Source organism: Triturus cristatus, chromosome 2_2, assembly GCF_964204655.1.
Source record: "Triturus cristatus chromosome 2_2, aTriCri1.1, whole genome shotgun sequence".
Lineage (NCBI taxonomy): Eukaryota > Metazoa > Chordata > Amphibia > Caudata > Salamandridae > Triturus > Triturus cristatus.
The window spans coordinates 307,133,426-307,146,774 of NC_140582.1; the positions used below are offsets into that span (position 1 = coordinate 307,133,426).

At 41.2% G+C, this 13,349-nt stretch overlaps 1 protein-coding gene across 5 annotated transcripts in view; it reads right to left on the bottom strand.

Annotated features, from left to right (window-relative positions):
• SVEP1 (sushi, von Willebrand factor type A, EGF and pentraxin domain containing 1) overlaps positions 1 to 13,349 on the bottom strand; it is a 1,063,460-nt gene that overhangs the window by 107,992 nt on the left and 942,119 nt on the right. For all 5 annotated transcript variants that reach the window (XM_085641350.1, XM_085641349.1, XM_085641348.1 and 2 more), the window contains one exon: positions 1,011 to 1,236. In XM_085641350.1, coding sequence (XP_085497476.1) covers positions 1,011 to 1,236 — 226 coding nt within the window. The remainder of the gene's footprint in view (positions 1 to 1,010; positions 1,237 to 13,349) is intronic.

A 13,349-nucleotide genomic window follows, 5' to 3' on the forward strand; every position in this document is an offset into this window, starting at 1 on the left:
TGTCTGACAAATATCATTGAGCGGAATGCATGATGTGATGATTTCTTATACCTTTCACTACCACTCCCACTACCAGAGAATCACAACAAAGGTGAATTAGGTCCCTCAATGCTAGAACCCTCTTTTGCATAAGAAAGGCCTTCACCTTTGCTGAATCCAGTTCCGCTCCCAGAACAGTCTTCTTTAGAGCTGGGTTGGTTGAAGATTCTTTTTATATTCCAAATAAATTGTAATGATTTTTGAAGTATTCCATGTATGTAATCTTTCAGGTCTATTATTAGTCTGCACCACTGTGATTGGTACCAATCCCCGAAGGGAGCTAGAAAGCTCCAGATCATAAGAGTTATGAAGAGCTATCAACCATGATTGAACAACAAATCTAAACTTAGACCAGAAAGGATCTCCTCAATTCACAAGAATGAGAATACATCTACAGACATGAATTTAGATTACCATTTGAGTTGCAACAACCCTTCCATCAAAACTTCCATCATAGGAGTTACCATAGGACAAAGTCTAATTCAGCTACCTTAATGCTCTTTGGAATTCAGAGTCGCCAAATGAGTAGGAGAAATCATTTGAACTCATTATGAACTCATTATATATTTCTGCACTACAAACAAATGCTGAAAAGAAGTATACTATCAATGGAGCATCTCCTGACAATCTTGAAAATAGGCACAGCTCCCCAAAAATCTACAATACGAAATGCATGACCATTGTAGAGTCTGTGTTGGCTAGCCCAGCCAGCTTGGGCTACCTGACACTGGCACAACAGCTATAACAAGGGAGATTTGTTGCACACTTGAATAGCTTGGGTCATGTTTGTTTCTGGCAACCTAGCCAATAGTAAACTGCCTGAGTCAAAATGTATTCCTGTTTTCGAAGCATCCAATACTAAAGCTTTAAAGACCACTTAAAAATATCCATGAAGTGTGATGGAGAGAGTGCACAAAGTATTACCAATCTACAACAGCACAACTAACAAAAACAGAGACGGACGTCTTTACCTGGCAAGTAGGAGTTACATTTCCAGACATCACATAGCCTTCAGTGCATGATAGTACAGCAATTTTATTTACAAAGAAATGAGCCTCAGAGACCAAGACAGTTATTGTGTTTGTTGGTGGAAGGCATCTTCTAGGAGTGCACACAATATCCTCCGTGGACCATTGGCCATCTTCCTGACATGTCTGGGAATTAGCTTCAGTGCTCATCACATATCCTTCCAGACAGCTGCAAAACATAAGCATAAAAGTCTAAAAGAAAATACACCAGACATTACATATAAAATGAATAAGAGGAATGCTAACAAGAGAAACTGCCTACATTGCAGCACTGTGTTGTGATTTTGCATCAATATTTGGACTGTCATCTGGAGGCGAGGGACCAATGCAAAATGTAATTATTGCACTGGTCAGACAGTGCAGCTATCGTGGATAATTTCTGAAATGACAATGCAAAATATGTAATCCAGAAATCCCAGTACTATAATGGAACACCCATTGGACCCGATCACAAAGATTTTGCCATGACTTACTCTTGTAATCATCCTAAATTCAATTCCAGAACTGAGCCTGGAGTAGTCCTGGTTTACTCATGAAATATATGAGTAAATCAGGAGTACTATAAGAATACATCACACACCAATCTTTGTGAATTGGATGCTTTGTAATCTGGCTTGGAGGATGCATGGAGCTTTGAGACCACAAATGTGTAGATTATTTGCCGGGCATCTTCTTTATTCCGATTCTCATACAGTTACTTGCTAAAATGAGTTAAAGGTACAACCTCAGCTGTCGACACCCACTCTCCAACATTTGTCTTTGCTTATTTACCCTCCCAAATAATCTACTCCCTACAACATAAAACCTATTCCCACAACTTGCACTTCATGTTTTTTTATAAGTCCATAAACAGATCGATGATGGAGGGCTAAACAGTGAGAGAGGAGCGGGAAAGCAAGTAATAGGACAAGGAAGGAAGAATCAGAGGTAATCTGCACATCAACTCCTCATCTCCTTCCTCTTTCCAGTTATCAGCAAAACGAGACAATACCCCAAGTGGTATGCTTTCATCATGATCTGTGAATGCCAGAAGCACATACCACACCGAAAAATAGAGATTCAGTTTAGTTTTCAAAGTCCATTTATAGTGAACATTCATAGTGAACACTTCTCAAAAATAAAAAAAACAACACTTAGTCATATAACCCAAAACAACTGTTTCATGTACCCACCACTTTTGACAAAACTACTTGACCCTAACAATCATCTTCCTGAACTGCATTCAGTCTGTAATGGGAAATGAAAGTGGAAGACAAAGTCCATGTGGCCACTCTACAAATGTTGTTCACTGAATTACCAGCCCACCAAGACCATGAAGCCGCCATTCCTTTAGTTCAACGTGCCTGAATCAAACCTAATAAAATCCTACCATTCTGCTGGTAGGCTAATGAACTCACTGACTTAAGTCAGCTACTCAAAGATGTTCTGGATGACTTACATTCCCTTTTTGTAGTACCAAAATATAAATAAGCCATCTGCATGTATTTACTCTTGTGATCTGTTAGGAAATATCTTTACCACTCTTCAAACATCTAACAGATGTAACCTTAAGCCTTCCTCAGACAGCAGATTTGGGATAAGTAATGGCAACAATACTTCCTTTTTTGAATTGACCCTAGGCATAAACCCTGGATCTAATTGTAGAAAAATGTGGTCCTCAAAGATTCTTAAATAAGTTAAGTGACAGAGAAAATACTCTAATTCACTCAATCCCCTTACCGTAGTGATTGCCACTAGAAGAAAACTTTCAGAGTAAGAATCTTTTATGCCACATTTAACGCTGGGAAGCCCATCTCTGGGTAGCTATGGACTCTATAAGACTCTGTAACATAACATTCTCTAATGGCTCATAGTCTTGCATCTAAGTAAAGACTAGAGGAAGCTCCCAGAAGGAATGTAACTCCTTCAACCTTGGTCTTTAAAGAAACGAGAAATAGGAGACTCCACTGTTGAAAATATTTCCATGGATATCTAAATGCTTCAATGGGTAACTATTGTAATCTCAAGCTGTTGTTCTAAAGAATAAAACATGTTATTATGGTGATAACGTGCTGATCCAGTTCCTATTCTGGATAGCAAAAAGAGGCAAGGTGAGGGTACGCCGAGAAATTAGCCGGCAACAGCAAGAGAGAAGCAGCTGAAGCGGTAAAGACCACAGGAATTCCGGAGCATCAGTTGGGTTGCTGTTTATGCCGAGCGTACCAAACCCTTCCCGAACACTGAGTTCCCTGCACGCTAATCACTCACTGCGGCCCGCTGATGATCTCGGCTACTGTTACAGTCTTGGTTCTAATTTCCAGTTGTCGGCCCTCTTTATCATCTGCCACCCGCATTTGGCACTCTGGTCTCCCGGTTATCCCCAGTTGTATTGGCTTCTAATCTGATACCTTGTGCCTTTTCAGTCCTTTCAGTCTCTGCAGCCCTGCTCAGGCCTCGCAGTTGTAGTGAAGCTTTGGAGAAGTGGAGAATTCTCCAGTATTGCCACTTACTGCCATTTACTTTATTGGGGAGGCGCTTTGATGGGTCCAGATGGGTCTCGTAGGATGTGAAGGCCAGTGGACTAGAAATGGGGCCCATGCATCAAAATTAGATTAACTGTGGACACTTAGGGTCATTCATGGACATTTGTGGTTACCCACAGCAGAGTCCTAGCGAGGAGTGAGAGGGAGAGTATGATGGCTGTAGATAGCCAACGCAAGAAAAGTGAGCCCGGTCCTCACAAAGGCAGCCCAGCTAGGTCTGGATGCAGCTTGTGAGTAGATCCGGTGAGCTCCTACTCTGTCATTTCTCTCTGCTGGCTGTGAAGGCCTATCCCCCGCCTATGACTAGGTAATTGTGAAAGTGGCTTGTCAGTTACAACATTATCAAAGAAATTCCTAGTTTTTGCTGGAGCCCGCAGGCACTGAGTGCATATACTAATATATCTTCTCGCATAAGTCCAGGTAGGGTGTATCATCTTTTCTCAGCTGACCTAGTTAAAATTTCACTAAGAAAATTATGTCTTGGTCATTTGATCGCTACCACTGATATATCAATCTCCCTGAAATTTAAAAAATCCATTTGTCGGAGAATGTCTGAGCTCTTTCAATCAAAATCCTACCTTTCCATTTTGAACTTTATCTCAAGCAGCAATAAGGTACTGGAGAATGGAGGTAAGGACACTGATAAGGCCACTGTCACAGCCACAGTCATGGATTTCTAAGGTCCCAGTTGAGTACATAGCACATTCAACCATTTCCCCTGTCTCCATATCCCTGGGGTTACAAGCTGGCCAACATATTACATTGGAAATAAGGTTGTTGATTAGATCTCCTGACTTAGAAGGGACAGGGGCTGCTGTTAGGGTGGATGTTCCATAGTTGAGTTCCCTGATATGGGAATGAAGCAGTCCAGCATTAGACCATTTGGAGCTGGATGCCTCTCCCACACAATAGTATAAAAGACAGATGATCTTCTTTCATTCTTATGGGAGTAGAGATAAAGGGAGAAGTGCTAAGCCACATGTAATGAATTCTAGGACCATAAAAAAAGGTTAACCAGCAAAAGGATCTCTAAGTTAGGGAGCAATTTAAATCTCCTGCAATCTTGAGACAGGGGGACATTTATTGTCTCAAGCAAAAAAGATCTAGATTGAAAATGATGATACGTAGTAAGGAAGAGAATAGGAAGTGGTTTTATTTGAGGGAATCCGCCACCTCCAATAACTCGAGGAAATATTGGTCTCTGATCACACATTATTGTGATGCTAGAGTCATAGCACAAGCAATTTCGATAAGCTTGTAATTCTCAAAGTGTTTTTCCTGCTTTAAATGTTGATGTAGATTCCCTTGTTTTATATGGTCCTACCTATGGTAAAGAGATTGAGGGCTATAGTAAGGGTGCAAAAACTTCTGGTGCAATGGGACCGGACGAATTTCCAATAGCCCTGATTATGCAGGAGGTTTCTCTATGGGCTACCCTTCTATGTTGTTTATTTCAGCAGTAATTTATCAGGTGATATTCCACCATCCGCTAAGGGAAGTGTCATTGTTACTGTGTATAAAAAGGGACAGAAATATCTCCATGCAGTTATAGGCAAATTGCCATCTTCAAGAATGGGCCTTTGGAAACAATATCATACAGGCTGAGGAGGCCGGTTTTCGTAAGAACTGTGGAACTCTTGATAATATTGTGACCTACATACACTTATAAAAAAGTATTCATAGATGAGGGGCATGTCAGTATATTCAGCGTTTATTGATTTCTCCACTGTGTTTGGCAGGGTGGACCAAGGGACGCTGTGGAGAAAATTGCTTGTATTAGAAATCCCTGTCCATCTTTTGAGGCTGATTATATCCCTCTATTCTTCTACATGGAACCAAGTGCTTATGGGCGAGAACCAAGGTCTGATGAGGACAGCAGCAACGCAGAATGGTTTGAAGCAGGATTGCCTGCTGGCGCTGTTTCTCTTCTCGCTCTACATTTATGACTTGCCCCACAGAGTGGGTTTGGCAAAGGGGGTTCTGCATAACTTGGCCTAATGGAGGTTGTTGTCTTTTATACGTTGATGATGTGATCCTGATGGGTCTTACCTCGATAGGACTTCAAATGCACTTGCATGCTTTGGAAAATTACACAGAGGAGCACTTTTTAAAAATAAATGTTTCTAAGAGTAAAATCCTGACTTTCAGGGAGAAAGAAACCAGGACTAGACACAATATTAATTGTGTCATGGGGAGAGTATAGTTGGAAGAAGTGAAGCTCTATTCTTATTTTGGTAGGTTTTTTTCAAGCAATCGTAGTAATAATGATTCCATAAATCATTTTAAAAGTAGGGCTTTGTCCCAGGCATCTGTTATTCGCAGAATGCATAAGAGTTGTAGGAAGAGGCATTTCGTACATGTCCTATTAGTTTACCCACCGTGAGTTATACATGTGAAGTGATGGACATGTATCATTGTTTTTTTTATACTGTTGAGGAGCATATTTGACATTAAATTTGTAATCTGCATTCTTTAACTTCTATTTCCCCCTCAACTTGAATTTGGGCTACCCTCCACGGTAGAACGTGTTATGGTGACAGTCTTGAGGGGGTGAAACTGCATAAATTGGGCCAAATCGAGCTGCATTGAAGCATGAAATGTTCCACTGCATGAAAAAGAGAAGCGTATTCCATTCTTCTATTGTGAAATCATTGGTGATGTTTGAGATTGTACAACATGGGGATTCCCCATTTTCAAAGTCTTTTTCAATAGGATTTTTTTTAAATAATCTCCTAATACAATGAGTAGAAAAAGGGATATTACTTTTAGGAATAAAATTGTAATGGAAAGCATTGTAAGCAAAAATCCTCAACATTACCTCTTGTGAAATTCTTCCACCTGCTGTTCGGATAATAATCCTACGTTTACGATTGAATTTGGTTCCTCTTAGAATGATTACAGGTATTCAAGAAAGCCTACCGAAGGAAGAGAGACTCTGTGGTCTCTCTCTCAAACATGATCAGGATGTAAAACATGTGGTTTTCGAGTGCCCTTAGCTGCACCTTGCACGCCGTCTGTTTCGGAGACCCATCCTTTTAAAATACAATATATATTTGGCAGCCGAGGCTCGACAATGCTTATTTGACCTCCCCATCTGAAATAGTTTGTGCAATAAAAAATATCTCTTTAATTGATTTTTAAATGTGTTTTAGTCTTGCATGATCATGTACTAGTTTTCTTGCTTTATTGTATAAGGGAGTGTTAGTGCTTTTGTACTTTGCTTTTGAATTGTAATTATTTTGCATTCATCTATGTGGCTCTATCCCCTTTCTTGGCATTACATAGGATGTGATCCCCTTAGGTCACCTATTACAAATTACTGTATTATTTGTATTACATTATATGTATAGGGGAGTGTTAGCATTTTCTCAGTTTATTCTTTAATTGCAAGCATTGTATATTTTTCTAGGTGGCAGTATGCCTTTTTTGGCATCTTATAGAGTGTGAACCTTTAGGTCACTTTTTATGAATAATTGTATTCTTTGGATCGCACTATCAAATTGATTCGCTTGTGCTCCTAATTTTGGTAGTCATATACTTTTATTCCTCTCTATATGTGGCTATTGTTATGGGATTGTCTTCGTATTGAGTTGATTAAATTCTGCTCCGTCTTCTGGCAGTTACATATTTTAATTGCACTTTATATGTGGTAACTGTTACTGGATTGCTTCTTCACATATGTGAACATGATTAATTTGTATTCTATTATGGAATGTATTGAAGGGCATTGTTTTCTTACACTCATATCAATTTCTTATACGTATATACATCCACATACATCCGCTCATTTGCCCTTCTGTGTATGTATAAGCGGAGATGTTTGTAATAATGTTTGTGTGAATGCAGTTATTTTGTAATTTTTGTGTGGAGCTCAGTTGAGTTACAAATATAATAAAATTGACTTGACTGGGCATGGCAATCTTAAATTAGGTATATATGTGTTTTTATGAAAACTGTCCTACAAAAATGATCAAATGTTCTCAGTAGCACAGCTGACAAGAGACAAACTAGTTAGCTGCTACAATCTGCTAACAGGAAGACCAAAGATGATGATATGACCTTCTTGTGGTTTCTCTTCTGGATGTCTGAACAGAGAATAAGGCAAGGACAAACCTGGGTTCATAAGCCCTGACTTTTGAACCTTCAAACCAACCGATTGAGACAAGGGTAGGCGAACAATGGAAACAAAGTTTGACGTAGATGAAAAGAGGCCAGTCAAATTAATCATTACTCTTCTACTGACATTAGGCGCAGCAGGTAAAAACAAGATTTTTCTTGGCCAGTGGGGTAGCAGAAAGAGTACCTCTGCTCTGCCTCTCTAACTCGTTGTCTAGACTCTTGCCAGTCGGGTTTTAGACCTATGCATAGCATGGAGTTGGCCCTCATTGCAGTATCTGATCACATCAGATGCTCTCTGGCCAATAATCAAGCTGTGCTACTAGTGCTGCTGGATTTGTCTGCAGCTTTTGGCACAATGTCTCTTCGAATTCTACTGTGAAAAGTGGAGTAGATTGAAATTTGTGGAAGCGCTCTTTAATGGTTTACGAGCTTCCTGACTCACCGCACGCAGGTCATTAATTTAGGCTCTTTCCGGTCCCGTGCTATGGACCGTACTAAAGGAGAACCCCAGGGCTTCTGTTTAAACCCAACACTGTTCAATATATATGTGGCCCCCCTTGCAAAGATTGTGAGGGGATTTGATTTCAGCCCCATTTCTTATGCGGATGATACCCAACTGCTTTTATCTTTTAATAAAAGTTCCTAGACCACAACATTTCGTTTCTCAGAGGGCATGAAAGCCATTTCCTCATGGATGACGGACAACTACCTCCAGCTAAATGCTGGAAAGACTGAGATTATGTTATTCGGTAATGCCAATACACTTTGGTCCGCTGATTGGTGGCCGGCGTCCTTGGGCACTTCCCCCATCCCTAAGAAGGTGGTTAAAAACTTAGGTGTTAACTTAGATCAGACCCTGTCTATACATGGCCAAGTTGGGGTTACCTCTGGGACCTGTTTTTACATTTTCCATCTGTTGCACGGAGTTTTGTCCTTCCTTCCTCTAGCTGTCTGGAAAACCTATTGCAATGCTCTTCTGGTCATGGCCAATGAATCATTGTTGAATAGACTACAGGTAGTACAGTCTACAGCGGCGCGGCTTGTCACTAATATGCCTCCTAGAACGGCCTCCCTACCCCTCCTGCAACAATTTGATTGGCTGCCCATCTACGAGAGAATTATTTTCAAAGTTTGCTGCATTGTTCATAAAGCCTTAAATGGCAAAGGACGCAGTTACTTAGCTGAGAAACATATTCCCTACCAGCCGGGCAGGGTCTTACGCTCTGGTATAAAAAGTCTCCTTACTATTCCTTGTGTCAAGAAATCTCATAAAGGAGGCAAAGACTTTTCTTATATGGCCCCACGGCTATGGAATCAATTACAACACACACTTCGAAGATATGATGGTCATCTGAGCTTCAGGAAACTCCTTAAAACTGAACTTTTTGCGGTTTAACTGTCTGCTGCCCTATTATCGTACTGCCTCAGTGCGGAGATACCCCTTTGGGGGTGATTCATGCACTTTATAAGATTTTAATTAAATTAAAATCTATAAATCGCAAGAAGAACTGGGACAAGAAGGTATTCTGATGATTTGCACAATGGGCCACTTTTGGACTCTCCGATATTGACAAATCGATTGACATAAAGGAAGACTGAGAGAGTATGGAGTTAGGAATACCTGACTTAGATGATCAGTCCTAGAACTACCTATCCTTCAAATGTGAACTGATTAACAGTAGATGCTTCTCTGTTGAAGAGCAGATCAGGAAAGTTTGAAGAATCAGAGATTTGGACCTTGTTCCAAACTGATAATTTAGATAGGCTTTCACCACCATATTGTCTATTTAAATAACTACTGCTGCACCCCTTAGACTGCTTGCAACATATCCGGAAGCTTATCAGACTACCTCATTTCCTTCCAGTTTGAAGAATGTGTCGCTTTTTCCATGGATCAACAACCCTATATTCAATTCGATCCCAACACTGCCCCCAACCCAAACTGCTGGCATCTATTGTTAAGATAATTTGGTCTGGGAAGGAAAACCTTTGCCCTGTCTTCACTATTGATGGTAATTACAAATGTCCTGTGATACTGGAATCATAGGTTTGTATTCCACTGAATGCGGGGACCAGTACAGAAGAATGTGTGAGGCAATTTATTCCAGGTGCACACGGGTCCATGGAATTTCAAATAAACTTACTACACAAAACTAAAATCAAAGGGGAAATATTAATAATGCTCTAATAAAGGATTCAATGCCTTCCCTAGATCTGTGTACTCACCATGCCTTCCTGTATTTGAAGCCATTCCTTGGCTGTAGCACTGCTCATTGAGAGCAAGTGGTGCATATGAAGCAAAAATCAGATTCTCCTTGATTCTGAGAAAAAGACTTTGCCTATATCAGTCCACAGCCATGTCCCTATATAATCTAAGCCCTTAATAGGAAGGAAATGAGATCTGGATATATTGATTTGAAAACCAAACTTTTCCACAGTGCCCATATTTTAGGCAGCTGAAGAGGACAGAGTTAGGAAATTGTCCATGTATGGGTGAACAGAAATGGATCTGCTGTGAAGGAGGGCTGGATAGCGGAGGTCCAAGGGGGACAGGGGCCCTGCTAGGGCCCCTCCAAGTTCTTTTCTAACAGCCTTTATATGGTGGTCGGACCGCCAGGGAAAGGAGGTCGGAAAGGAACATTGTAATCCTGACAGCGATGCCTGCGCAGGTGCCGCCGCCATTCAGGAATTGCTAGTCTGACCGCCGTTCCCGACGGGATCGCCGATCCTGTCGGAGGTGCCGGTCTTTACCCCCGAATACAGGTCTCCGACTGCCGGCATCAAAATCCGGCAGTCGGACCGTGGCGCTGGACATCAGGCAGACCGTGACTGACGTCCTGTCACTAGCAGTCCGTGCGACATCGAAATTAAGCTTAAAGTCATGAACAATTTGAAACCAGTTACTTACTTGTAATTACGATTATGCAGCTTGAATCTCTTCTACAGTCCAATGCTTTGCACAATTCTGTCATCTTCTGGAAGTGTGTTGCTTAGTTAAAACATTTACTAGGTTAGTGTGCGGGGGTCGACATATGCAAAAACCTTGAATGACATCAACTGTAATCCCACAGAACCCCTGTGCATGCTCACCATCTTTGATTCTTTTTTTTAACTATTATCTTCTCCACAGACCTATGTGAGTGGGAAGGTGGGAGGGATGCATATGAATCTAGAAGAGTTACAAGCTGTAAAACCATAGTTACAGGTAAGTAACTGGTTTCCTTTTGTAGCATGAGATCTTTTCTAGATTCCCATGCTTAGATTATATAGTGGTATTCCCCCCCCTGAGAGGAGATGGAGTGAAGGGAAAATGTTGTTTTAATACAGTTTGACCGACTACTACCTCCTTTTGTGAGTCTAGAATAGATCTATGCAATAGTGCCTTGTGAGAGTATGTTCAGAGGACCATGATGCTACTATGCCAATATCCTACATGAACAAGTTGTCCATAAGTGCCATAGCAGTCCCTTTTTTTCCTATTTAATGAGCCATGGCTTGTCACATAAAGTTTTATTAGCTAGTAAATAACACGTTTTGATGGTGTGAACTATTCACCTAGCAATAGTAGTCCTTGTTACAGGAATTCCTAGGACCTGTGAGGAGGGACCAATAAAAACTGACTGGTCTTTCTTATGTCTTTGGTAGCTTGTATGTAGTACATAACTGCTTTTCTGACATCTAGTGTGTGCAGGGTCCTCTCAGTTCTGTTTGATGGTTTATGAAAAAAGATCGTACAGTGATTGTTTGATTCATGTGAAAAGGAGATACGGCTTTACATAAGAATTTTGGGTGAGTCCTCATGACTACTTTGTCTTTGTGTGTGTATTGATATGAAGGGTACTTTTGCTGCGAGTGCCTGTAACTCACTCACACTATTAATGATGGAATGGACACTAGAATTTTTTTTTTTAAAGAAAGGTGTCTCAGTGTGGCTTTGTGCATGGGCTCACAAGATTCCATTAATAATCTCACTGCCACCAAGTTAAGGTTCTATTCAGGGATAGGTACTGCCCTTGTAGGAAAGAGCCTCTTAGTTTCTTTCATTATTTTTTTAATTAAGGGAGCAGTACAAGTCTGCTTCCTGTGTATTCCTCGTACCTATGCTGAAATTGTTGATAAATGTAAACTTAGGGCCTAATTAGGATGGCGGGCGGACTCACATCCGCCCGCCACCCTAATGGAGATGGGGTCCGACAGACATAGTGTCAGGGTCCCACATACCCAATTACAATGCAACCGCCACTGTGGCGGTCACATTTTACATGTTTTCCATTGCGGCAGGTGCTGCTGCCTGCAGCACCCACCGCAATGGAAAAAATGCAGGTTTTGCATTTCCCTGCACTACATGGCAGGCCCCTTTGTGCCTGCTACTACACGGCAGGCACGATGGCAGTGAATCCGCCACCAGCATCCTGCCGGTGGCAGGTTCACCACCATCATAATCACCCTCTTAGTGAGGCATATGATAGTTTACATTTTGTGAAGGTGTGTGAGGTACCTAACAATGACAATGTAGCGATGTAAACTATCTTTAAAGTTGTTGTCTTTGCACCATCTTAGGCACTTTCCATTTAAACGTGTAACATTTCATGGTGCATGGTCTCTTTGCCTCTTTAATAATCCTTAGTGTTGCTAAGGGCTGCCACAAGTGCTAAAATTCTGCTACTTCAGGAGCCATGCTCCAATCCCTGTCAGGTTTGGGTGGAATACCATTCCCTGTTGCCTTGCAAAGGTGTCCATGTTAAATTAATATTGGACATGGTGGTAGAGCCCCATAGTTTGTTGAAGTACTGTTGCGTCGTCTATTAGTATGCTTACTGTTTTGTGTTGTATTTGGCTCTGAAAGGTTTTAAGTGTTAGGATAATTGTTTTCAGTACCAGGTATTTTATGTGTTTGAAAGTCTCTGGTGCTCATCATAAACCCTTTATTATGAGTGTACCAGTCTGTGCTCCCCACCCTATGTGTGAGACAAATGTGGTGATGGTGACTTTCAGAATGGGTGCTGAAAATTATCTCCTCTTCAGGATATTGGTTGCATCCCACCACTGTATTTTCTTGCTGACCTTGGTAGCTACAAGCACTAGATCATGCCAATTCCACTTTGAGACCATTGCCTGCATAAACATTCTTCAAGTGTCCTCGGTGTAGTCTCTTGTTTGGAATGAGGGGAATGCAAGGTGAAATCATCCATAATAGTCTCATGACTGTTCTCACCATCAGAGCTTGTGACATATGGTTAAGGTGAACCTGCCTCAGCATTGCCTGAACCCTTTTGCAGTGGGATAAGCTTTTGGTTTGTCTGTGTCCAGGTCTGCTCCCAGAATAGTCTTCATGTCTGAATTGGGCAATGATTTTACCCAGATTATACAACCCTTATGAGGTTTAGTTGACACTTGAAGTAGGTGCTTGCTCTTACCAACCAGTCGTCCAGGTAAAGATACACTTGGATGATTTGCCTTCTTAGCTTCCACCACAAGTGTTTTTGTGAATGCTCTAGGCGCTGATTTGATGTTGAATGGCAGTACCTCGAATTGGTAATGCTCTCCTCTGATCATAAACCCCAGATACTGCCAGTGTGGATGATGTATGGGAATGAGGAAGTAAGCATCTTTGGGATCTAGCGCTGCCAGGTAATCTCCC